This window comes from Coregonus lavaretus (assembly GCF_964263955.1).
Source record: "Coregonus lavaretus genome assembly, chromosome: 13".
NCBI classification, from domain to species: domain Eukaryota; kingdom Metazoa; phylum Chordata; class Actinopteri; order Salmoniformes; family Salmonidae; genus Coregonus; species Coregonus lavaretus.
This window is the reverse complement of record NC_140000.1, coordinates 35,981,291-36,007,831: the sequence shown is the minus strand read 5'-3', so window position 1 is coordinate 36,007,831 and position 26,541 is coordinate 35,981,291. Positions and strand designations below refer to the sequence as shown.

Below are 26,541 nucleotides of genomic sequence, written 5' to 3'. Positions count from 1 at the left end.
AAAATGTTATAAATTGATTTGCATGAGGGGAATAAGTATTTGACCCCTCTGGCAAAACCCTTGTTGGCAATCAGCAGGTGGGCAGCGATATGGTATACATAGAAAAGAGAAAGCTGGTGATGTTTATAGCAGGAGCTATCAATAGCACTGATAAAGGAGAGTCTAAAACGGAGAGGATTAAACTAATAGTGAAAGCTGCTGGGAGACATTTGAGTGACAGGGTTGACATGGGAAGAGGTTCGAGATGACCTCAATCAGCCGATGGTGGAGTCATGTATTACTGGATCTTAGTTATGGTGGTAGTACTACAATGGAATGCTCGACGCCTGTTGGCTAATGGGCAGGAATTCAAGCAGTTCATTGTTGATACGATAGCTAAGCCTGATGTGATTTGTGTGCAGGAAACATGGCTCAAACTGAATGTGGTTTATCATACAGGGATATGTAGTGGTTCGTAGGGACCGAGATATAGGGGGAGGGTGGGTGTGCCACCTTCATAAAGCAAGGAATTCCCTACAAAATGATAGGCAAAGGTATTGAACAGGAGTATGTGGTGGTGGAGGTGTGGATGAGAGGAGGGGTGGTAGTGAATTATTATAATCCGTGTCAGATATTGGACATGGAAGTGCTGGAGAGGGTGGAGGGCCAGGAAAGAAGTAAGGTAATGTGGTGTGGGGATTTTAATGCCCACAACACGCTTTGGGGGGGGGGGGGGGGGGGCGGATGGATGGAAATGGCCAAGTGATGGAAAATGTGTGCCTGAATGATGGCAGAGGGACCAGGATTGATGTAGCCACAGGGAAAGAGTCTGCCTTAGACCTCACTCTGGTATCTAGTGCGATGGCAGGAATATGTGAGTGGGAGGTATGGGAGGAGTCGACAGTAGGGAGTGATCATTACCCCATTGTATGCACAGTAGGCCGGAGGGAGGAGGAGGTATTCGTGGATGGAGTAGGCAGGTGGGTGTTTGGAAGGGCAAAGTGGGATCAGTTTCAGGAGCTGCGTGAGCAGGTGATGGCTATGAGAGGGGATGTAGATAGTATGAATAACTGGGTGAGAACAGCGTTAGCGGGGGCAGCTACTGAGGCTATACCTAAGAGTCCAGGGAGGAGGAGGAGGAGGAAAGCAGTCCCATGGTGTACGGAGGAATGTGGGGCAATGGTGAGGATTAGGAACAGGGCATTTAGAGTACTGAAAAGGACGCATAACTTCCAACATCTGATTCAGTATAAGCAGGACCAGGCCATGGTGAGGAGAACTATCCGTCAGGCAAGGAGGTCATGTTGGCATCGGTTCTGTGACACCATTGGAAGGGCGACACCTGTGGGGGATGATTAAGAGGATGAGTGGGATCAGAAGGGAGTGGGATTATCCAGTGTTGACGAGTGGGGAGGATATGGCAGTAACAGATGAGGAGAAAGCAGAGATGATGGCCAGAGTTAGATGTGGTATCAGTAATGATAAAAACAACCAGTTATTTGATTTTTATAGAGAATAACGGTGCTTGTTGTCTCTGTTTTGTTTGTTATTAAAGACCACTTGGTCCAGCGATCGCAGTGTTTTTGGGGCAGCGTTCGGTGCCCCCAGGCAAACTGCAGTCGACGGTGAAGAAGATCTTGGCCCCGAAGACTGCAGTTCCAAGTAAGTGTCTACACACTGGAGCATTGTAATGAGATCTCAATCTTTTTTTGACAACCATTTATCTCATACTCTGTTCTTTTTGTCGTAAAGGGCTGTCTGCTTCCCGAACAGATCTGCGACCAGCTCTGCAACCCGCAGAGACCTCAGATGCAGAGCTGGTCGTTGTGGCCATAGAAGTTGAAAAGTGTAAGTTAATTACTGCAATAATGATATTTTTAAATCAAGTTTTGGATTCTGACTGACGGAAATAACCTTTTTATGTAATGTAACCTATTTTGTTTTGTCGCTGTAATATTCATCAGACTAAGGAAGGTACCTTGGGTAAGGTAGGTTTGAGTGAGAAACTCCATATCAAAGCATTTCCTGTCATGGTGCTGGTATCCCCCTCCATTATTTTCCAACTTTGATACTCATATTATTTGTAGTTGGCACTTGGTATCACTCTCCATTCTTTTCCAACTTTTATACTAATATTATTTGTAGTTGTTACTTGGTATTTTCATGATGTTACTCTCACATTGTGAAAAAATGTGCCATGTTATTTAAAAAAAATCTATAACATAGATTAGATTCCGAACACATTGTGACATTGTTTCCACTCCAATGCTCTTTTCCAGTGTTTTCCTGCTTTTCTGACATCAACCTGAGCTTAACTTGTTTCAATTCCCTAACCCTAAATCAATATATTGCTTTAACTGATTCTGTTGTCCTGATCACATCCTTGGGGAGCATAATCATCACTTTTTGCTGATTTATGTATTAGGTATGAAGCCTTGAACGTACAGGTCCCTGCACCACTGCCTCCTGCCTCCCGTCCAGCTGATGACCCATCCCGTGCCTCCCTGGACCGGGACCCCCTGAATCTATCCCAGGCTTCTGTCCATACCCTGGTGGGGTGAAGAGAAGAAGAGGGGGATGTGCCCCGGCTGTCCTTCCTGCCTCCAAGGCCTGCCCAAGAAAGTGCTGAGGTGAATAAAGTAACATCGCAAATCTTACAAAAGGTAATTGGATATTTTTATTGTGTCATGCTGGAAAATGAATCTTCCATTTATTGTACTTTGAACTCTCTTTAACTCCTCTCTCTTAATGCAGCTGCAGCTTCCAGAGAGCTAGCGGGAAACTCTCAACAAGGAGCAGCAGCGGTGGATTGGCTGGACACTGTTTACCAGGAGCAGCTCAGGGAGGTCCTTATTCATCACAGACTTGCGTCCGTGGTGGTACCCTCCCCGACCCCTTCTTTGCATGTCCGCTGTTCCTCTGGATGCCCGTTCGTATGTGGGCATTCAAGCTGACATGCACCCAGCCTGTGTGTAACACCACCCTCACCAACGCTGGGCTTTACAAGACTATCCGGAGGGTCTTGGACATCAAGGGTTGGTATCTCATGGCCACTGAGTACCTGGAGTGCCCACGGTGTAAGAAGAAGGTGGCGGGCTGGTCGCAGGACGTCCTGGGTCAGCTGGACCCTGCGCATCGCTGCCAGTTTCCAGCGATTCTGACCTACAGGTAAGTGTTAAAATGCATAATTTTATTTTTACTGCTGTAAGACAGTTGAGTACACTAAATGTCCCTCACCCTTTTCTCACTGCCCCTCTCTCCAGGCATTCCTGTGACCTGGCAGTTGTGGGAATGCTGAGGGAGCGTGATTTGGGGAACAGTGCAACTCAGCTATACAACAAGCTGTGTGAGGGCCACAGCGAAGCCTGGATGCGACGGTCCATACAGTACCTCGGCGAGTTCGAGCACTTCCTGGCCTCGGGCACCATCCGGCCACAGTTCCCACCACTACCAGAAATGCTGGTGGTGCCCTCACCCGTCTGGCTGCTGACAGTGTACAGCATGGATGTGCTGTCGCGGCTTGCCGAGGTGAAGGCCAGGGTTACCTCTGTCTTCAGGTCCATCTTAAAGATGGACTCCACGAAGAAGGTAACACTTTTGTCACACCATATTGAAAGTATTCCATCATTTCATTCCTCCGCATCCCACTGATGCTCACTCTCTCCCCCTCTCTTTCTCTTTTCAGGTGACCAAGAAGCTCGCCGGTTATGCTTCGGACACGGCTGCCTGGGCCACAAACGTGGGGAATGAACACGGGCATGTCCTCAACCATGTCCTCACTGCTGGTGAGGGCGAGGGCCTTATGAAGCGGTACCAACTCACTGGGGTACCACCCCCCCAGCTCATGTACGTGGACCGGGACTGTTGCTCCAGCTTTGGCGGATCGAAGACAGCTTCCATGTTTCCTGAATGGGACCAGCTCGTGGTTCGTTTTGACATCTGGCATCTGCTGCTGCGGTTCGTAGCAGGTGTCACCACCGAAAGCCACCAGCTGTATAGGGCCTTCATGCGGTAGCTGTCGTCCTGCATTTTTGAATGGGATGCAGGAGATGTCCGTCAACTGCTGGAGGCCAAGTGGTCCGAGCTGGGGAAGCTGCGAATGGTTGGCCTTATTGACACAGAGGTCTACAGCCACTTGGGGAGGAGGGAGATGACTCTTCACACAACGACAGAAGCAGCCTTTGCTCTGCTACAGTGGCAACCTGCAGCACTCCCTCACCCAGCTCAGTCAAAGGGTGCATGGCTCAGGTCAGGTTGAGGACTTCACCAAGCCTGGTGTGTACACAGGTACGTTGATCATGTCATAGGTTTGTGTAAACGTGTGATGCGTTTTTATGTCATTAAGCTTTGTGTGCTCTCCCACTACATCGCAGGGGAACTCATTGGTGTTGAGTACCTGTACGCCCAGACCACCGAGGGACCCTTGGAGGACGAGTGATTTCAGGAGGCCAGTCGCCTCGTCCTCCACCTCTGTGGCAGCCCGGTCAGGTGCCTCGTCCGCCACCGGCTGTGACCCTCCTGAGGCCCCTGAACACCAGGATTCTCCTCCCTCTGACTCCTCCTCAGGCTCTGAGGACATTGTATGTGACCAATAACATTGGAGTAGTATTACATACAAAATAACAGATGTGTTATTACAGGGAGGGGGATGAATAGGAGATAGGTCAGCTAGTTTGCTTTCCAGTGCACAGGCCTAAAACACAATGCTATTCAAAACCTAGCCTTAACCACAAACCCCTTACCTTAACTCTAACCCTATTTAGGAGCTCAAAGGAATAAGTAAACTCATATAGGGAGGGATTTCCCCTCCACCTGTTGGACCAGAAGTAATGTTACCAACACTGCTTAAAATCATTAGGAGCTATAAGGAGTCAGTCAACTAACTGGTCAGTCAAGTCATATAGGGAGGGCTTTCATTGCCACCTGCTGGATCAGAAATAAGGGAGGGGGATGAATAGGAGATAGGTCAGCTAGTTTGCTTTCCAGTGCACACAGGCCTAAAACACAATCCTATTCAAAACCTAGCCTTAACCACAAACCCCTTACCTTAACTCTAACCCTATTTAGGAGCTCAAAGGAATAAGTAAACTCATATAGGGAGGGATTTCCCCTCCACCTGTTGGACCAGAACTAATGTTGCCAACACTGGGCTTAAATTCATTAGGAGCAATAAGGAATAAGTCACCTCATCATTCAATACTTTTTTGGTTACTACATGATTCCATATGTGTTATTTCATAGTTTTGATGTCTTCACTATTATTCTACAATGTAGAAAATAGTAAAAATGAAGAAAAACCCTTGAATGAGTAGGTGTTCTTAAACTTTTGACCGGTAGTGTATATCTGAACTGAAGGGACTGATGGAGAGGGATGCTAAATGGGGAAATAGGTGAAAAAGTAGGAGGGGTGGAGAGGAGGGGGCAGATACAAGAGTTACATGTTTTGCTGTGTCATCCAGTAGTTTTTCAACCTAAACATTTGGTTTGTATTTATTCAGCCATACACACTGTATACACACATACATTCACTAATAGATGCATACACAAGTTATTCCCTAGATCTGGTGGATAACCTGCTACTTTGTCTGTTATGACTCAATAACTCAGGCGACATGAGCACATGGTTGGATGAAAACACCTATTCCAAATGGGTCAGAGTCTTGTTTTCTGTGTCTAGGTATTACTCGTTGATTTAGGATTGTCTTGAACTACAGTAGATGTTCTGTCTGATTAACAGTCAACTGAATGTAGGACAGTGGAAGTGGTGTCAAACAAACCAAACTCATGTTTTCCTGACCCCTCAATGTTGTTTTGTGTGCTCTGGGTCGTTTTAGGACATCAGTTTATCCTTCCCAAACCCCAATATTAACCATAATCTGGGAAACACACATCTGGCCTCAGATCAACATCTAGACTCTAGGGACATTGGCTTCATCTAACTCTGCTTTGTGTTTATTTTCAAAGCTGTTCCTGGTTTCCCTGTCCTTTGTGTACTTCGCCAAAGACTTCGGGGGAAGCTACATGAAGAGTTCTATCACCCAGATAGAGAGACGCTTCGACATCCCAAGCTCACTCATAGGATTCATCGATGGCAGCTTTGAGATGGGTAGACCTAAATCCTAATTTCCTAAGTACCTAGTCCTAAAGCCGTATTTACCCAGTCCCCGAAATCAATAGATGATGTTTATTGTTCTTCAAGAGGACATCAACCCCTCGCCCTTAGCCCGAGATACTTGTCCTGAACATCTGAAAGTGTGTAAGCAGTACAGTTATAGGGCTCCACCTATTTTGGGTGTTTTTATGTGTGGTCTTGCTGCACAACCAAAATTCCTCTGGGACAAATAAGGTTGAAAGTTAAAGCACTGTGATGGGCTAGGTTGAATTTTCTCACAATCCTTTCAGATATATAATCCAAGAAATATAGGGGTTTATTTGATTCTGAACAATAAAAGCCTGTGCCCTGTGAGGTTTTGCCTTTTAACTTTAGCTCCATAAACATTACTCATTGATTATACCATGGTTGTTTCTTCTCTCTCCTACCAGGTAACCTGCTGGTGATAGCATTTGTGAGTTACTTTGGGGCGAAGCTCCACAGGCCCAGACTGATAGGGATTGGCTGTCTCATCATGGCTGCTGGGGCCTTCCTCACCGCTCTGCCACACTTCTTCCAGGGAAAGTAAGTCTACCTCTTATTTGGTTTATTGACTATCTATAGACTGTATATTTGTGCATAGTATAACCATGTAAGTAAACATAAGGCGTGACAATAAAGAATTTAAAGAAAATCTTAACACTTCTGAAGAAGTGGTACAAAAAGCAACAAAGAAATGCTTGGATATAAAGAAGGGATATGTGGCTTCACATAACTTCTCAAAACTACTGTACCACTTTATAGAGGAAAGATACATTTCATTTCTTTCCCATGCAGGTATGTATATGAAACAACCCTGTCACATATACCTGAGGAAAACACTACAGAGAGTATTCTGCCTTGTCTGGCCAACACGAGTCATCTTGTCATAAATGATCAGGCTACAGCTGCGAGTAAAGCAGGTAACGAGTCAATCACCATCACTACAGCATCAGTCTGGCTGTGTCTGGGAACCTTGTTAGGTAAATGATTCTTATGAATTTAAGTGTAGATAAAGTATTACAGGCAAACCAGATGAGGCTAATGGGAGGAGCTATAGGAGGACGGGCTCAATGGAATATATGGAATGGAATAAATGGAACGGTATCGAACCTATGGAAAGTACGTTTGACTCCGTTCCATTCATTCCATTCCAGAAAAGTTGATGCTACCCTATCCTAGTTATATAAGCAATTTTTTCCCAAATCCTGGTCCTAGGAACCCAAAATGGTGTACTTTTTTGTTTTTGTCCTAGCCCTAACACACCTGATTTAAATGAAAGGATTGTTGAGTAGATCAGTTGAATCAAGTGTCTTATTAATAGGGCAAAAACAAAAATGTGCACCCCTTTGGGTCCCCAGGATTAAGAAACAGTGTTCTAAGGAGAAATTGTGTTCCCACAACGTGTGAGAAGGAGGCAGGCTCGTCCATGTGGATCTATGTATTCCTGGTTAACATGCTGCGTGGGATTGGAGAGACGCCTGTCATGCTTTTAGGAGTGTCCTATCTGGACGACTACGCCCGAAAGGAGAACAATGCCATCTATCTTGGTTAGTAAAAAAAAAACTGTCAGGTGTACCATATCAACATTGGATAGTAAACATATTTTTACACTATACTGTATCTCTTCAACCTCTTCCATACCACATCGCTCCCGGTTGAAGTTTCCCCTAAGCGTAGGTCTAGGATTCCCCTCCTCAATCCTAAACTTAACCATTAGTGGGGGAAATGCAAAACTGACCCAAGATCAGCAACTTGGGGCAACTTTACCCAACACTTAACACATCAAAATGTGAGCTGGTGTAACTTGATTTGTATCAAACTGTATTTTAGTCTGGCAAATCATGTTAACCTTGGTTAGAAACAACCTTTTCAGGCATTCCATATCAAAATCTTCTATCCTACAAATATCAGTAGCTGATTTAGATGTATCAGCTATGGCAAACCATATGACAAACGAATATGGCCAAACTACTGATCGGACTTCAGTTAAATCTATTGTCTTCTCTTTTGCTTGAACTGTATCTGACCAACTCTCTCTGTCTCCTCTTCCTCAGCATGTTTACAGACTGTTGGCATCCTGGGGCCTGTATTTGGCTTCACGTTTGGCGCCTTCTGTGCCAAGATATATGTGGATATTGGCTCTGTGAATTTAGGTAACCAACCCTTGAATTAACAAATCATACATTGTCTATTTTATATAAGCTGTCTTGTGCAAATCAAGAAGAAGATCACGTGGTCTGCGGTTGTGAGGACGGTTGGACGTACTGCCAAATTCTCTAAAACGACATTGCCTCCTCGGCTTATGGTAGAGGAATTAACATTAAATTCTCTGGCAACAGCTCTGGTGGACATTCTTGCAGTCAGCATGCCAATTGCATGCTCCCTCAAAACATGAGACATATGTGGCATTGTGTTGTGTGACAAAACTGCCCATTTTAAAGTGGCATTTTACTGTCCACAGCACAAGGTGCACCTGTGTAATGATCATGCTGTTTAATCAGCTTCTTGATATGCCACACCTATCAGGTGGATGGATTATCTTGGAAAAGGAGAAATGCTCACTAACAGGGATTTAAACAAATTTGTGCACAACATTTTAGAGAAAAAAGCTTTTTGTGCGTATGGAACATTTCTGCGATTTTTTTTCTTTCTATCAGATCATGAAACGTTGGACCAACACTTTACATGTTGCGTTTAACTTCTGTGATGTTGCTAAATCATGGGAGAGGATAGTTGTTTGTGTATGGTCTGTTTGCTGATGGGTCATCTCGGTTTATTGGTTGGGACCTGTTGGGTGCTGAAGGTCATTTCTAAACCGAGAGACATTTAAATCTGTTTTCATTAAGATAGGAATTAGCCTATCTACACTACATGACCAAAAGTATGTGGACACCTGCTCGTCGAACATTTCATTCCAAGATCGTGGGCATTAATATGGAGTTGGTCCCCCCTTTGCTGCTATAACAGCCTCCACTCTTCTGGAAAGGCTTTCCACTAGATGTTGGGACATTGCTGCGGGGACTTGCTTCCATTCACAAGAGCATTAGTGAGGTCGGGCACTGATGTTGGGCGATTAGGCCTGGCTCGCAGTCTGTGTTCCAATTCATCCCAAAGGTGTTCAACGGGGTTGAGGTCAGGACTCTGTGCAGGCCAGTCAAGTTCTTCCACACCGAGCTCAACAAACCATTTCTGTATGGGCCTTGCTTTGTGCATGGGGGCATTGTCATGTTGAAACAGGAAAGGGCCTTCCCCAAACAGTTGCCACAAAGTTGGAAAAACAGAATAGTCTAGAATGTCATTGTATGTTGTAGCGTTAAGATTTACCTTCACTGGAACTAAGGGGCCTAAACCGAACCATGAAAAACAGCTCCAGACCATTATTTATTCTCCATCAAACTTTACAGTTGGCACTATGCATTCGGGCAGGTAACTTTCTCCTGGCATCCGCCAAACCCAGATTCGTCCGTCGGACTGCCAGATGGTGAAGCGTGATTCATCACTCCAGAGAACGCATTTCCACTGCTCCAGAGTCCAATGTCGGCGTTCTGTGAGCTTGTGTGGCCTACCACTTCGCAGCTGAGACATTTTTGCTCTTTGACGTTTCCACATCATAATAACAGCACTTACAGTTGACCGGGGCAGCTCTAGCAGGGCGAACTGACTTGTTGGAAAGGTGACATCCTATGACGGTGCCACGTTGAAAGTCACTGGGCTCTTCAGTAAGGCCATTCTACTGCCAAGGTGACGTGTATGCGGTGAACGAAGTCAAGCGCAGGACACCGAGCTACTGGCAGACGTACTTTACTAGCACAGTAAAGGAACATACAAAACAAAACCTCTTAACAGGGAGGAACAATATGCGCATACAAACAGCAACTGCCGACCTCACGGAAAACAATCACACACAACAAACAATGAGAGACAGGGATACTTAAAGGGAATTCAATGTAACATAATGGGAAACAGGTGTAAACAATAAAGACCAAACAAGACAAACACCGAAACATCGATCGGTAGTAGCTAGAACTCTGGGGACGACGAACGCCGAAGCCTGCCCGAGCAAGGAGGAGGAGCAGCCTCTGCTGAATCCGTGACATGAACGCTATGATCCCACATTGATGTCACTTGTTAAATCCTCTTCAATCAGTGTAGATGAAGTGGAAGAGACAGGCTAAAGAATGATTTTTAAGCCTTGAGACAATTGAGACATGGATTGTGTGCCATTCAGAGGGTGAATGGGCAACTCAATATTAGGAAGATGTTCTTAATGTTTTGTACACTCAGTCTTATCGAATTGCATTTTAATGAACAAATATTTGCTTAGGATCTCACCTGGTGAAGGCCACAGGATTGAAAATGAATGAATGCAACAACCATGTCTCTGTCACTAACAAATACAGTAATTGGTGGTAACTCTACATTTTACACAAGGCAAGGCACACTGGGAAATATGCAAATAAGGCTTTACACTAAGCAAAGTGTTAATTTAACACTGAAAAGGGTGGACCCGTATAGACACTGGAACAGTGTTAAATGTAACACTCTCAGCGTTTATTCAACTGGAGAATTTGTTTTGTACAAACATTAGTAATGATGCTCCTTAGAGAGCTAAGACTACCAGGGATTTCTGTAGAGCTAATTGAGCCATATAACTGATTCTCCATATTTTGAGCATTATTTGATAACATTGATATTATTGATATTATTTCAGATTATAAATTCAGCTGTCCAGTTAGTTATTTTAAGGGAATGTCTGATCAATTGACCATGTTCACCATCATATTCACCCACATCTTTATCTCTGTCCTACCCACAGAGAGCATCTCCATCAACCACAAGGACTCTCGCTGGGTGGGAGCCTGGTGGTTAGGCTTCCTGGTATCTGGCTTCCTGATGCTCCTGGCTGGGATTCCATTTTGGTTCCTCCCCAATACTCTGCCTAAGCAGGGCAAGAGCCCCAGCAAAAAGAAACAGAAGGAGGACACACAGGCCAAGAACTCCTCTGACACCCAAGAGGAGGAGCAGGAGCAGGGCAGTTTCCTACCAGAGGACAATACTGAGGAGGATGCACCAAAGCCTGTCACCATGGCTGCCATGGCTAAAGGTATTGTGGGATTGGTTCCATTTAGATTCCTAGCCCCTTCACCTAGCTTCAGAGAAGGTGGGATAGGTGCTGGAAGTAGTAATGACTCCACCTTGCCCAAAATTGAGTTTCTGCTAACTAACCTTCATCTGTCCAATACTTTCAAATCTGTGATCACAGTTGTTAGGTGCTGGGGAAAGAGGTTAGTGACTAATGGAACTGGGGCAGTAGAATTCTTGCAGTGTCCTCAATCATTGATGGACATTACAGCCTAGACAAACCTGACCCAGAGTCTGACCACTGACCCTTAACAGACCCCCACACCTGACCCCATTTAATCACTAATTTATGCGAGCTATAACACAGACACCTTAGTGCTGGTCACTTATGCTTTGGCCACTACTTGCGACAGTACAGACTCTGACTGCAGCCAAATGATTACAAATACAACATTCCATTGACCACATTTAATTTATATGGTGGATACCTTATCTATGAAATTATACTAGAGTGATCAATGTATTGTTGAAGCATGATACACCCTAAAAACATTTGATTTTCCTGCCTCCAACTATTTTGATGCTACTGAATATTACAATATGCCTTTCTCAATGCTTTCTGAATTGTATTATTTATTGTTATTTCCAGAATTTGGGCCGTCCCTGAAAAGACTGTTGCTGAACAAAGTTTACCTGCTGATCATCCTGACGTCCGTGGTGGCATTCAATGGCTTCATAGGGATGATCACCTTCAAACCCAAGTTCATGGAGCAGGTCTACGGGCAGTCTCCCTCCAAGGCAATCTTCTTGATAGGTAGGCTACAGTACAGGAGGCACACACACACACAGACACTTTATCTCTCCTTTACTCTCCTTCACTCAGAAGAAAGCCGAAGCAATGTTGTCATTGAAAGAACATGTGACTGAGATTAACATGACTACAAGTTTGTGTGTACATGTGCGGGCGGCAACTTTAAACTGAAAGAGCACTCTGAACTGTTATTAGATAGTACAGTAGCTAACCTGATTACTCACCACCACGAGTATCTAGCTCATACTGTACATGACTGTCATGCAACACCTTTCCCACACAACTTATACTCTCAGCAGTAACATTAGTGTGTTTACAATACTCTGCTATGCATTAGTTTTACACATGCTAGACATTATAAATCATACTGAAACACATTTATCCATCTATGCTTCCAAACTGAATATATTCTACTACATTCCTGACAGTCATTACAAATCTTTCTATTTAGCCTTTTGTGTTTGTTTGTAATGTATGTGGTTGTAAAATGTGATGCATGGCAAATGTACTACAAACTTGACTTGTCTGTCTCTGTCCAGGTTCGATGAACCTGCCTGCGGTGGGAATTGGGGTCATCGTGGGAGGCTATGTGATGAAGCGGTTCAAGCTGAGTATTCTGGGAGCAGCCCGACTCTCCATCTCCTCCTTCCTCTCCTTCTGCCTCCTGCTCATCCAGTACTTCCTACAGTGTGAAAACTCAGAGGTGGCTGGCCTCACCATGACCTATAAAGGGTAAGCACTGTAGTTCATAATATGCTAGTGCTATCAGAAAGTATTCATACCCCTTGACTTTTTCCACATTTTGTTGTGTTACAGCCTGAATTTAAAATGGATCAAATTCAGATTTTTTTTCTGGCCTACACACAATACCCTATATTGTCAAAGTGGAATTATGTTTTTCAAAATGTTTACAAAAAACGAAAAGCAGAAATATCTTGAGTCAATAAGTATTCAACCCCTTTTTTATGTCAAGCCTAAATTTGTTCAGTAGCACAAATTTGCTTAACAAGTCAACATAATAAGTTGCATGGACTCACTCTGTGTGCAATAATAGTGTTTAAGATGATTTATGAATGACTACCTCATCTGTGTACCCCACACATACAATTATCTGTAAGATCCCTCAGTCCAGCAGTGAATTTCAAACACAGATTCAACCACAAAGACCAGGGAGGTTTTTCCAATGCCTCGCAAAGCAGGGCGCCTATTGGTAGATGGGTAAAAGTAAAAAAAGCAGACATTGAATATCCCTTTGAGCATGGTAAAGTTATTAATTACACTTTGGATGCTGTATCAATACACCCAGTCACTACAAAGACCCAGGTGTTCTTCCTAACTCAGTTGCCGGAGAGGAAGGAAACCACTCAGGGATTTCACCATGAGCCAATGTTCCTGAGTGGCAAGACCCGGAAATGGTTGTCTAGCAATGATCAACAACCAATTTGAAAGAGCGTGAAAATAATAATGGGCAAATGTTGCACAATCCAGGTGTGGAAAACTCTTAGAGACTTACCCAGCAAGACTCACAGCTGTAATTGCTGCCAAAGAGGCATCTACAAAGTATTGACTCAGGGGTGGGAATACTTATGTAAATTAGATATTTAATTTTCAATACATTTGCAAAAATGTCTAAAAACATGTTTTCACTTTGTCATTATTGTCACAAGCCGGGCTAGAACTCCGGTCTCAGATGTGGAAAGCTGGGGGTACTACCCCTTAGCCACAGAGGAGGTGTTGTAGGACCCAAATGAAACACCCAAGGCAATACTCCAGGTAAGTTGATTTAATGTTCCAAAACAGGAGGCAAAACAAAACAACTCCACGAGGGGAGAAAAACAAACTAAAGATAACTTCGAACAGCTTACTAGGACAGACACGGTGGGACAAAGCAGGAGACACATAGTCAGGACGCAATAACCAAGTGAGAAACAAGGGGAAAACACACAGCTAAAATACTAAAGGGAAAACAAGGCACAGGTGACCTGGATCAAACTAATGAGGACACACGAGGAAGAACTAAGGCAGAGGGGAACACAGCTGACCTCTAGAGGCCCGGAGACAAACAGGAGAAGCAGGAAGCTGACAGGACCCCCTCCTCTAGGAACGACTCCTGACGTTCCTTCCAGAACACCCTGGCCCCCGGGTGCGAAAATCTCGGATCAACCCTGGGTCCAGGATGTCCCTGGCTGGAACCCAGGAGCGCTCCTCTGGCCCGTAGCCCTCCCAGTCCACCAGATACTGCAGAGAGTTCTGGACCCTCCGGGAGTCCAGTATCCGGCGGACTGTGTAGGCTGGCTGGCCGTCAATGATCCTGGGAGGTGGCGGGGGTCTGCGTGGGGGGGCAAAGGGAGAAGACAAGACAGGTTTAATAAGTGAAACATGGAAAGTGGGGTTAATTCTAAGGGAACGAGGGAGAACCAAACGATAAGACACAGGGTTAACCTTTCTAGCAATGCGGAAAGGGCCGATGTATCTCTGGGAAAGCTTCTTGGACTCGACCCGGAGGGGCAGGTTCTTGGTGGCCAACCAAACTCTCTGACCAGCTCGGAAACTAGGGGCCGTCCGGCGGTGGCGATTAGCCTGACTTTGGTATCTCTGGGAGGTCCGAAGGAGGGCACGCCTGGCCTTCTTCCAGGTCCGCCTACAGCGTTGGACAAAGCGCTGGGCCGAGGGAACACCAACTTGCGCCTCCTCCTCTGGAAATAATGGAGGGTTGTAACCGAACTGGCATTCGAAGGGGGACAATCCGGTGGCTGAGGACTGGAGGGTGTTGTGGGCATATTCAGCCCAAATGATATAGGTGGCCCAAGACGTGGGATTACTGGCCGCCATACACCGCAGGGTGGTCTCCAGATCCTGATTAATCCGTTCCGTTTGACCATTAGACTCTGGATGGAACCCTGACGATAGGCTGGCTGTGGCCCCAACAAGCCTGCAGAAGGCCCCCCAAAACCGGGACGAGAATTGGGGACCTCGGTCAGAGACCACGTCCAGGGGAATACCAAATATCCGGAAGACATGGTTCATGAGGAGCTCAGCAGTCTCCTTAGCCGAGGGCAGCTTGGGCAGGGGAATAAACCGGGCAGCCTTAGAGAAACGGTCTACCACCACTAGGATGACGGTGTTGCCCTGGGATAGAGGAAGTCCCGTAACAAAGTCCAGAGAAAGGTGTGACCATGGCCTTCGAGGAACAGGTAAGGGATGGAGCAGTCCCTGGGGTCGCTGGCGTGTCGACTTTCCCTGGTTGCACACCGGGCAGGCCTCAACATAGACCTGCACGTCCTTCTTGATGGACGGCCACCAAAACCGCCGTCGGAGGAACTCCAGTGTGCGAGCACTGCCTGGATGGCATGTCAAGGGCGACTCATGACCCCACTGCAAGACGCGGGCCCGAACAGAGAGAGGAACGTACAGGCGACCGGCAGGACCACCGCCTGGATCGGGCTCATGGACAAGAGCTTCTCGTACCCCTCTTTCTAGTTCCCACTGAAGAGGTGCGACGATCCTAGACCTCGGAATAATCGATGCCAAGGGCTTCTCTCGTACCTCGGGAGAATAGACTCGAGACAGGGCATCCGGCTTGACGTTCTTGGTGCCAGGTCGGTAAGACAGGAGGAACTGGAATCGATTGAAGAAAAGGGACCATCGTGCTTGCCGAGGGTTCATCCGCTTAGCCTGTTGGAGATATTCCAGGTTCTTGTGGTCTGTGAGAACCTGGAAAGGGTGCTGAGCCCCCTCAAGCCAATGGCGCCACTCCTCCAAGGCCAGTTTTACCGCAAGCAACTCTAGATCCCCCACGTGGTAGTTGCGCTCGGCCTCAGACAGGCGGCGAGACATGAAGGCACAAGGGTGTAATCTCCCATCCGCACCCCTCTGTGACAGGACGGCTCCCACCCCCACCTCTGAGGCATCCACCTCCACCACGAAAGGTCTTTCTGGGTCAGGGGTCACCAGAATCGGAGCAGAAGTGAAGCGGCGCTTGAGATCCTCGAAGGCCCCTGCTGCTTCCGGACCCCAGTGAATCTTGGTCCCTCCTCCCTTGGTAAGCGTCGTCAAGGGGGCTACCACCGAGCTGAAATTCTTGATGAACTTCCGATAGAAGTTAGAAAAGCCAATGAACCGTTGAACCTCCTTGACCGTGGCAGGTGTGGGCCAATCGTGGACCGCCTTGACCTTCGTGGGATCCATCTCTAGGTGCCCAGGAGTGACAATAAACCCGAGAAACTGAGTCTGAGAAACATGAAATTCACACTTCTCAGGCTTAACGTAGAGGTGATTGTCAAGGAGCCTCTGGAGAACCCGGCTAACATGCCCCTCATGCTCCTTCAGTGACCTCGAGAAGATGAGGATATCGTCCAGGTACACGAAGACGAACAGATTAAGCATATCCCGGAGAACATCATTAATCAGGGCTTGGAATACTGCGGGGGCATTGGTGAGCCCGAACGGCATCACCCGATATTCATAGTGCCCCGTGGGCGTGTTGAACGCCGTCTTCCATTCGTCTCCTTGCCGGATCCGCACGAGATGGTAAGCATTGCGGAGATCCAGCTTAGTAAAAATGGAAGCCCCTTGAAGCAGCTCAAAAGCAGTGGCCATGAGAGGAAGGGGGTATCGATTCCGAACCGTGATCTTGTTGAGTCCCCGGTAATCAATACAAGGCCTAAGACCCCCGTCTTTCTTTTCAACAAAAAAGAAGCCCGCCCCAGCCGGGGAAGTAGAGGCATAGATGAGGCCGGCTGCCAAGGACTCCTTAATGTAGGTGTCCATAGCTGCGTGCTCGGGGGAGGACAAGGAAAAGATCCGACCTCTAGGAGGGCAGCACCCAGGGAGTAGATCAATGGCACAGTCATACGTGCGATGAGGCGGTAAGGCAGTAGCCCGGGCCTTGCTGAACACTGCCTTGAACCGATGGTAAACACTGGGGACTCGGGAGACGTCAACAGACTCTTGAAACTGGGTCCTAGGGGCTGAGGGACTCTGAAGCATGCAGGTGAGTTGACAAGTGGGACCCCAGCTTAGAATGGTGCCAGTAGGCCAGTCGATCTGGGGATTATGTCTGCATAGCCAAGGGTGACCCAGGATAATAGGATACTCGGGAGAGTCAATAAGATAGAAGGTCTCCTCCTGCTGGTGTTGAGAGATGGTAAGTCGCAGGGACTGAGTCGCCTCGGTAACCTTTCCTGGTTCCAGAGGTCTGCCATCTAAGGCTGTAACTGCCTGGGGTTGAGGAAGTAGTTGGGTAGGGATCTTAAGTTCCTTAGCCAAGGTTACATCCAGGAAATCACCTGCGGCACTGGAATCGATCATAGCCTGGACCCGATGCTGGTGGCCCCCCCAGGACAGAGTGGCTGGAATAGCCAGGACAGCGTTAGTAGGAGGCGCTCTAATTCTCCCCATCACAGCCCTCCTGTAGCTGGGCGGGGACAGGCGTTTCCCGAAAGCTCGGGGCAAGTGGAGCGGAAGTGGCCGGCAACCCCGCAGTAGAGGCACCGACGCTCCCTCATGCGACGTTCCCTTTCGTTGGGAGACAGCCTGGAACGGCCTAACTGCATGCTCTCCGGGGAATCCTGGAGCAGTTCAGGAGCCGGGGAAGCTCTGAATGACGGAGTCCAAACAGGAGAAACAGAGCTGCTCAGAGGAACTTGGGACTGAGACACCTGACGGCGAGCCGTTCTCCGCTCTCTTAGACGATTGTCCAGGCGGATGGCCAAGGCTATGAGGGACTCGAGATCTCCAGCTGGTTCCCGGGTGGCTAACTCATCTTGAAGGGGCTCAGATAACCCTCCCTGAAAGCAGACCCTCAGCGCTTCATCATTCCATCCGCTCCTTGCTGCTATGGTCCGGAACTCAATGGCAAAATCTGCCGTGCTTCGGGAGCCCTGACGGAGAGACAGTAGGCGCTTGGAAGCCTCCCGCCCACTGACAGGATGATCGAACACCCGCTTGAACTCTTCTACAAATGCAGCGTGGGAGTCACAACAGGCCTCCTGGGACTGCCACACCGCAGAAGCCCAGGCGAGCGCCTTGTCTGAAAGAAGGGTAATGATGTAGGCAATCTTGGAACGGTCAGTGGGAAAACTTGAGGGTTGGAGCTCGAAGGTGAGGGAGCATTGGGTGAGGAAACCCTGGCAAGAGCTTGGATCCCCAGAAAAGGGCTTGGGAGGTGGTAGTCGGGGCTCCGCCAACCGAGAAGGCCGGTCGTCACTGGGGGGTGACCTGGGGGAAGGGAGAGGACCAGGGAGGCGTTCAAAGAGCTGGCGGAGGGAACTCATCATTTCGGCCAGGAGTTGAGAATGACTAGCCATCAGCTCCTCTTGTCGGCTGAGAACGGCTTCATGGCGCTGGAAAGAAGCCTCATGTCGAGTGATCACCGCCAACAGGTCCTGGGAACTGAGTGTTTCTGGGTCCATGAGTGACTTGGTTATTCTGTCACAAGCCGGGCTAGAACTCCGGTCTCAGATGTGGAAAGCTGGGGGTACTACCCCTTAGCCACAGAGGAGGTGTTGTAGGACCCAAATGAAACACCCAAGGCAATACTCCAGGTAAGTTGATTTAATGTTCCAAAACAGGAGGCAAAACAAAACAACTCCACGAGGGGAGAAAAACAAACTAAAGATAACTTCGAACAGCTTACTAGGACAGACACGGTGGGACAAAGCAGGAGACACATAGTCAGGACGCAATAACCAAGTGAGAAACAAGGGGAAAACACACAGCTAAAATACTAAAGGGAAAACAAGGCACAGGTGACCTGGATCAAACTAATGAGGACACACGAGGAAGAACTAAGGCAGAGGGGAACACAGCTGACCTCTAGAGGCCCGGAGACAAACAGGAGAAGCAGGAAGCTGACAATTATGGAGTATTGTGTGTAGAACAAATGTATTTAATCCATTTTGAATTCAGGCTGTAACACAACAAAATGTGGAATAAGTCAAGGGGTATGAATACTTTCTGAAAGCACTGTAAATAAAGTAATGTTGGGTTAAGGTTAGTTCCTCTCCTTCTGCCTCCTGCTCATCCAATACTTCCTACAGTGTTGTCCTACCAAGGGTAAATACATGTACTCTAGTTCATATTACGTTAATAGAGTAAATTATTTAGTAGAAATGTTGTAATAGCTAGAGACTTACTGTTTATACACTGATTCTAAGAGAAGGCCTAAAGCACAGTGTGAGTGTGCTTCATCAAATATTATATTTCGCTTGACTATTGCTATTGCTATTGCTACTAAATTAGATAATATAAGATAACAAAATACAAACTTTGATCTTTGTCTTCATTATCTATGCACTGCCATATAAAACAGTTAACACAAAACATTGTCATGCTTTTGACTCATAGCTACATTGTTACCTTTGTCTCCCAGGGCTCCAGAGGTGTCTTACCAGCAGGAGAGCTTGCTGTCTCAGTGTAATATGGGCTGCTCCTGTTCCCTGAAACACTGGGACCCTGTGTGTGCCAGCAATGGCATGACCTACGCCTCCCCCTGTCTTGCTGGCTGCCAGACCTCCATTGGCGTAGGCAAGGAGATGGTGAGACATCTCATGACTAAATGTCTAAATGTGTTCTTAGTTACTCTCAACTCCTCCTACCTTGTTTATTTACACATACAGTAGATCTCACTTTTAAAACACAATACTCTCTTTAGGAACACTATGTGTGTCCATAAGGATAACATATGAGTGTAGAACTCCAGTGAACACTTCTGAATGTTATATACTATACCACACAATCAGGTGTGTTAGTACCGGGCTGGAGCAAAAACCTGCACACCCTGTGGGTCGAACCCATAACCAACTTTGATGAATTTAAAGTCACTGTTTCTCCTTCTGTTTTTCTATCTTCTCCCTCTCCTCCACAGGAGTTCCATTACTGCACATGTATGGGGGAGCTGAAGGGGAAAATGTTGGCTCTACCAACCAACATGTCAGTGATCTTGGGCCAGTGCCCCAGGAAGAGTGACTGTGACAGGATGATTAAGTTCTACATGGCTGTCTCTGTCCTGGGGGCCTTCGTCTCTGACTGTGGGGGCACATCTGGATATATCGTCCTGCTCAGGTAAAACAAGACAATAGGATGGATGGAACTGCCCAGTTGTAGAAACAGTACCCAATTGTCATACTTGAGTAAAAGTAAAGATACCTTAATAGAAAATTACTCAAGTAAAAGTGAAAGTCACCCAGTAAACTATTACTTGAGTAAAAGTCTAAAAATATTTGTTTTGAAATATACTTAAGAATCAAAAGTAAATGTAATTGGTAAAATATACTTAAGTATCAAAAGTAAAAGTATAAATAATTTCAAATTAAGCAAATCAGATGGCAAAATATATATTTTATTTATTTATTTACAGATAGCCAGGGGCACGCAACACTCAGACATAATTTACAAATGAAGCGTTTGTGTTTAGTGCAGTGGTGTAAAGTACTAAAGTAAAAATACTTTAAAGTACTACTTAAGTCGTTTTTGTGGTATCTGTACTTTATTTACTGTTTATATTTGACAACTTTTATTTTTACTTCACTACATTCCTAATGAAAATAATGTACTTTTTACTCCATACATTTTCCCTGACACCCAAAAGTACTAGTTAGCAGAACAGGAAAATGGTCCAATTTACACTTATCAAGAGAACATCCCTGGTCATCCCTAGTGCATCTGATCTGGCAGACTCACTAAACACAAATGTTTCATTTGTAAATTATGTCTTAGTGTTGGAGTGTGCCCCTGGCGATCCGTAAATAATAATAAAAAAAAGAAAATGGTGCCTTCTGGTTTGCTTAAGATAAGGAATTTGAAATTATTTATACTTTTACTTTTGATACTTACAGTGGGGAAAAAAAGTATTTAGTCAGCCACCAATTGTGCAAGTTCTCCCACTTAAAAAGATGAGAGAGGCCTGTAATTTTCATCATAGGTACACGTCAACTATGACAGACAAAATGAGATTTTTTTTTCCAGAAAATCACATTGTAGGATTTTTTTATGAATTTATTTGCAAATTATGGTGGAAAATAAGTATTTGGTCAATAACAAAAGTTTCTCAATACTTTGTTATATAGCCTTTGTTGGCAATGACACAGGTCAAACGTTTTCTGTAAGTCTTCACAAGGTTTTCACACACTGTTGCTGGTATTTTGGCCCATTCCTCCATGCAGATCTCCTCTAGAGCAGTGATGTTTTGGGGCTGTCGCTGGGCAACACGGACTTTCAACTCCCTCCAAAGATTTTCTATGGGGTTGAGATCTGGAGATTGGCTAGGCCACTCCAGGACCTAGAAATGCTTCTTACGAAGCCACTCCTTCGTTGCCCGGGCGGTGTGTTTGGGATCATTGTCATGCTGAAAGACCCAGACACATTTCATCTTCAATGCCCTTGCTGATGGAAGGAGGTTTTCACTCAAAATCTCATGATACATGGCCCCATTCATTCTTTCCTTTACACGGATCAGTCGTCCTGGTCCCTTTGCAGAAAAACAGCCCCAAAGCATGATGTTTCCACCCCCATGCTTCACAGTAGGTATGGTGTTCTTTGGATGCAACTCAGCATTCTTTGTCCTCCAAACACGACGAGTTGAGTTTTTACCAAAAAGTTCTATTTTGGTTTCATCTGACCATATGACATTCTCCCAATCCTCTTCTGGATCATCGAAATGCACTCTAGCAAACTTCAGACGGGCCTGGACATGTACTGGCTTAAGCAGGGGGACACGTCTGGCACTGCAGGATTTGAGTCCCTGGCGGCGTAGTGTGTTACTGATGGTAGGCTTTGTTACTTTGGTCCCAGCTCTCTGCAGGTCATTCACTAGGTCCCCCTGTGTGGTTCTGGGATTTTTGCTCACCGTTCTTGTAATCATTTTGACCCCACGGGGTGAGATCTTGCGTGGAGCCCCAGATCGAGGCAGATTATCAGTGGTCTTGTATGTCTTCCATTTCCTAATAATTGCTCCCACAGTTGATTTCTTCAAACCAAGCTGCTTACCTATTGCAGATTCAGTCTTCCCAGCCTGGTGCAGGTCTACAATTTTGTTTCTGGTGTCCTTTGACAGCTCTTTGGTCTTGGCCATAGTGGAGTTTGGAGTGTGACTGTTTGAGGTTGTGGACAGGTGTCTTTTATACTGATAACAAGTTCAAACAGGTGCCATTAATACAGGTAACGAGTGGAGGACAGAGGAGCCTCTTAAAGAAGAAGTTACAGGTCTGTGAAAGCCAGAAATCTTGCTTGTTTGTAGGTGACCAAATACTTATTTTCCACCATAATTTGCAAATAAATTCATAAAAAATCCTACAATGTGATTTTCTGGATTTTTTTCCCTCAATTTGTCTGTCATAGTTGACGTGTACCTATGATGAAAATTACAGGCCTCTCTCATCTTTTTAAGTGGGAGAACTTGCACAATTGGTGGCTGACTAAATACTTTTTTCCCCCACTGTAAGTATATTTTCGCAATTACATTTACTTTTGATACTTAAGTATATTTCAAACCAAATACTTTTAGACTTTTACTCAAGTAGTATTTTACTGGGTGATTCACATTTACTTGAGTCATTTCTATTAAGGTATCTTTACTTTTACTCAAGTATGACAATTGGGCAGGGACGGCTTGTTCAATAGGGCGATATGGGCGACGCACTGCCAAACGGGAAAAGGAAGGGATTTTTTTTCTAATCAATTATAAAAAAAAAAAAAAAAAAAAAATATATATATTTTTTTATAAATTTATAAAAAATTATATCACGGCAACAGCAGTTATCAGTGTTCACGTCTGATCTGACAGCCACTAAATGTCAAATCAGGCTAAAGTCGTGCTTCAAATGGCCCCGCCCGTTTTTTGGGCGATTTCAGTCAGGTTGAAAATCGCCCAGAAGTCTCTCATAGCCTGTCATGTAAAATCTATTTTTTTCACATTTCAAAGCTTTCAATACATTCTCTATGGGTGTCTGTGGGCTTGCACTTACGCGCTTTCGTCATACATAACGTAACCACGAATGAACGTAACTAAGAAAAGACCAGGTAGCAGCCTCAATCAATTCACTACTACTATCAAAATGGCTAGGCTTCAGTCCAACTCGATTGTGTCTTTGAAAGAAGTTCCTTTTTGTCGGCGAACAAATTAAGATAAATTGGCAACGAAACAATTAGGACCTCCCAGACCAAATTTAATAATTCAACAGGTTTCTACTAAAGGCGGAAAGTCCTACACCCGAGGATTTTCCAAAAATTGGTACGAACGAAAAAAGACATTGCCACTCACTCAACTGGATGACGAGGGATACAGGCTAGCTGTCCGCCGCCACAACGATGAGGTTAGTGTTGATAATCACAAGTTTACTGGATGTGGATATGGTGTAATAAAGGCAGTTTATTCAGAGGTAAATATATCTGGAATCGCGTTCACGGACCCGTTCGTCAAACTCTTAGGGAGCTATAAATTAAGCCCCATTACTTACCATATCAGATAAGAGAAATTGCTGCAGCTACATATATTTTACATCCTGGCCCTACATAGTTCACTATTTGCATCACTTACCAAAATATTACATGTGGTCATATATGCTTGGAAAGTGGAGATGCCATAGAACGTCAAAAAAGTAAACATTGCTGGAGACACATTGTCGTTTTGGAGAAGACATCGCGTTTGCTAGCGAAGAGATTTGTTGTGGCAAATGAACTTGGGCTGGGAATTGCCAGGAACCTCACGATAAGATATATGCATCAGCATTGCGAGTCTCATGATTCTATACGTATTGCGATTCGATACTGTGATTTTATTGCGCACCATATGTCTGTTGCAGAGGGATCAGAAAGCCATGAGAACGAGTTTTGATCAGTCATGGAAATAAAAGTGCTGAAAACTAATTGGCTCCCAATGTGAAAAGATTGAGAACAAGCTATGAAGGAACAATAATGGTGTTTTGGTGCAGGTACAGCCAACTAGCGCTAAAATATTGCGATATTGTCAATACAGTATATCGTAAAGTATCACTATGTAACTCGATTTCTTTCACCCCAATCCCTCAAATTAACGGTAAATAACTGAATTGTTTGCCCCACATTTAGCTAAGATGATTAGCTAGCCAGCTAAAATGTTTTATTTAGTTAGCAGTCGCATCTACAATAGTTTACTGTCAATAACATGTCTCCAAAAATGACGTGGTGTCTCCAATTGTGTTGACATTTTACAATTGCAATCCGCATCCATGAGTATCCACTTTCTGTAGCTCAGCTGGTAGAGCATGGTGCTTGTAACGCCAAGGTAGTGGGTTCGATCCCCGGGACCACCCATACACAAAAATGTATGCACGCATGACTGTAAGTCGCTTTGGATAAAAGCGTCTGCTAAATGGCATATTATTATTATTATTATCTGAAGAGAGCCCCGAAACATTGTGTGCAGACATTTTATGCAATAAATGAAGTAGGTTCAATCTAGTAGTTCTGATCTTCTGATTGGTCCTGATGAGTTGGGCGAGGTCACCTCCAGGCTACTGTCACTGTTGCATTGGCTCTGAGTCGGGTTCTCTGTCTTCAAATGTTCAGCCTAAGAGAGGGGATTTTTGTGTGTGTGTGTGTGTGTGTTTAACAGTGATGATGTGTGTGTGTGTGTGTTTGTGTGTGTGTGTGTCCTCAGAGCAAGAACTCGTGAGTTGGAAGAACTGAGAGGCCTATGGCGTGGGTGTTGTCCTTGGCCACCTGCTGACAAGGCTGACAAGATAGGACCCTTTTGTCCATTGTTATTGGATAGGAACAGAACTTATAACCAGCTCCTGACCTAAATAGATCTTAGCACAACATTTTACTCAACATATCATATTCCATATTCACTATAACAAATATATTTACTACGACATTAGCAAGAACCGCCACATCCTCAGCCGGCTAATCCAGTGTGTGAAGTTTTGCGGAGTGTTTGAGTTAGCTTTGCGAGGCAAAGATGAAACTGAGGGCTCCACCAACCCTGGTAAGCCAACACTTTTGAGATCAGTCAATAAATGCTTCTGGTATTGACTTATATGCTGCCCCTGTCTTCATGTTGTTGCTGGACATATCTTTTTTTTAAATGTGTGTAGGTCACCTAAATCATCAGAAAAATTGCCCCTCCTGAGAATTTTTTCAGGAGCCGCCACTGCAATTGGGTACTGGTTTAATGACTCTGCCAGATCAAAGGCAGTAGGGATGACCAGGGATGTTCTCTTGATAAGTGTGCGAATTGGACCATTTTCCGGTCTTGCTAAGCATTCAAAATGTAATGAGTACTTTTGGGTGTCAGGGAAAATGTATGGAGTAAAAAGTAAATGATTTTCTTTGGGAATGTAGTGAAGTAAAACTTGTCAAAAATATATATAGTGAAGTACAGATACCCCAAAAAATTACTTAAGTAGTACTTTCAAGTATTTTTACTTAAGTACTTTACACCACTGGAACTGCCCACCTGTGATTGCAATCACTTTTGTATTGATTTTGTTTGCAAGCTTTGTTTACCCTCAATGTGTTGCTTTTGTTTTGTTTCAGATCTATACACCCCGATTTAAAATCACTGGCTCTTGGCATGCAGACATTGATAGTCAGAACTCTGGGTAAGTAAGATGAGTTTGTGGAGGGTATGAACACTCTTAGAACCTTGTGGAACATTCTCGAAATGTTATATTTTCCTTCAATTTCTATGGTTAAGGAACTTGAGAAAGTAAAACACTTCAGTAACTTGTGTGTGTGTTTGCAGGTGGAATCCTTCCTCCTATATACTTTGGAGCTTTGATTGACAGGACGTGTCTGAAGTGGGGTTTAAAGCGATGTGGGGGTCAAGGAGCATGCAGACTCTACGACTCACATGCATTCAGGTACAGTCAACTGAACTCAACTGATAAATGGATGGATGGATGGACTTTATTATAACCTATGTCCCTTCTCTCCCCTGTAGAACGTTCCTGGGTCTGATCTATGGTCTATACAGCCTGGCCTACCTGCTGTGGGGGGTGCTGTACTGGCAGCTGTCCAAGCGGCAGAATAAGTTGGTACTGCGAAGCCAGGCCAAGGCTACAGCCCTGGAGGCCAACGGGAACAACAATCCCAATGGACATGCCATGGTCAGCATCTTTAAGAACAAAGATGATCTGGACAGGGACAGTGAGAGCACTATCTGAGATACCGAAGAGCTTTCCAAACCAATGGTTTCTGATCCTGTATTGTGCCATGCCCATGATCCACCTGAAGTGTTTTGGGGTATTTGGTGACCCACTTGTCAAATGAACAAGTCAAATTTTTGCCATAACTCGGTATAGTCTTAAGCCAAGACCAAGTACATTGGTAGGAATTGGTCGCTATTTGGGAAACTGATTTTGCTGCTAGACCTCTTCGACCAAAGCCCTGATAGATTTACCATCCTCTTAATGTTATTAATGCAGTATTCAAAATATATGATCCCAATGAAGTATTCCTCCATATGAGTTCATTAAAAGTAGTTTGCCAACCACAGACCGCACCTATTACGTGTCTCTATCTCTCCCTTTCCTATCAGAAGGTCCCTTGTACA

At 45.2% G+C, this 26,541-nt stretch overlaps 1 protein-coding gene across 1 annotated transcript; it reads left to right on the top strand.

Annotated features, from left to right (window-relative positions):
• Window positions 1–520: 520 nt before the first annotated feature.
• LOC311140024 (solute carrier organic anion transporter family member 1B1-like) lies at window positions 521–26,201 on the top strand (the record flags this gene model as incomplete). Its single annotated transcript, XM_084174994.1, has 21 exons — window positions 521–656; window positions 1,549–1,641; window positions 1,732–1,827; window positions 2,461–2,536; window positions 2,734–3,147; window positions 3,243–3,567; window positions 3,665–3,990; window positions 4,325–4,559; window positions 5,944–6,085; window positions 6,523–6,655; window positions 6,908–7,032; window positions 7,471–7,659; window positions 8,167–8,265; window positions 10,929–11,216; window positions 11,844–12,008; window positions 12,545–12,737; window positions 19,378–19,543; window positions 19,873–20,069; window positions 25,524–25,588; window positions 25,732–25,849; window positions 25,930–26,201. The coding sequence occupies 21 exons, from the start codon at window positions 521–523 to the stop codon at window positions 26,150–26,152; spliced, it is 3,804 nt and encodes a 1,267-aa protein (XP_084031120.1). The 3' UTR covers window positions 26,153–26,201.
• Window positions 26,202–26,541: the final 340 nt, after the last annotated feature.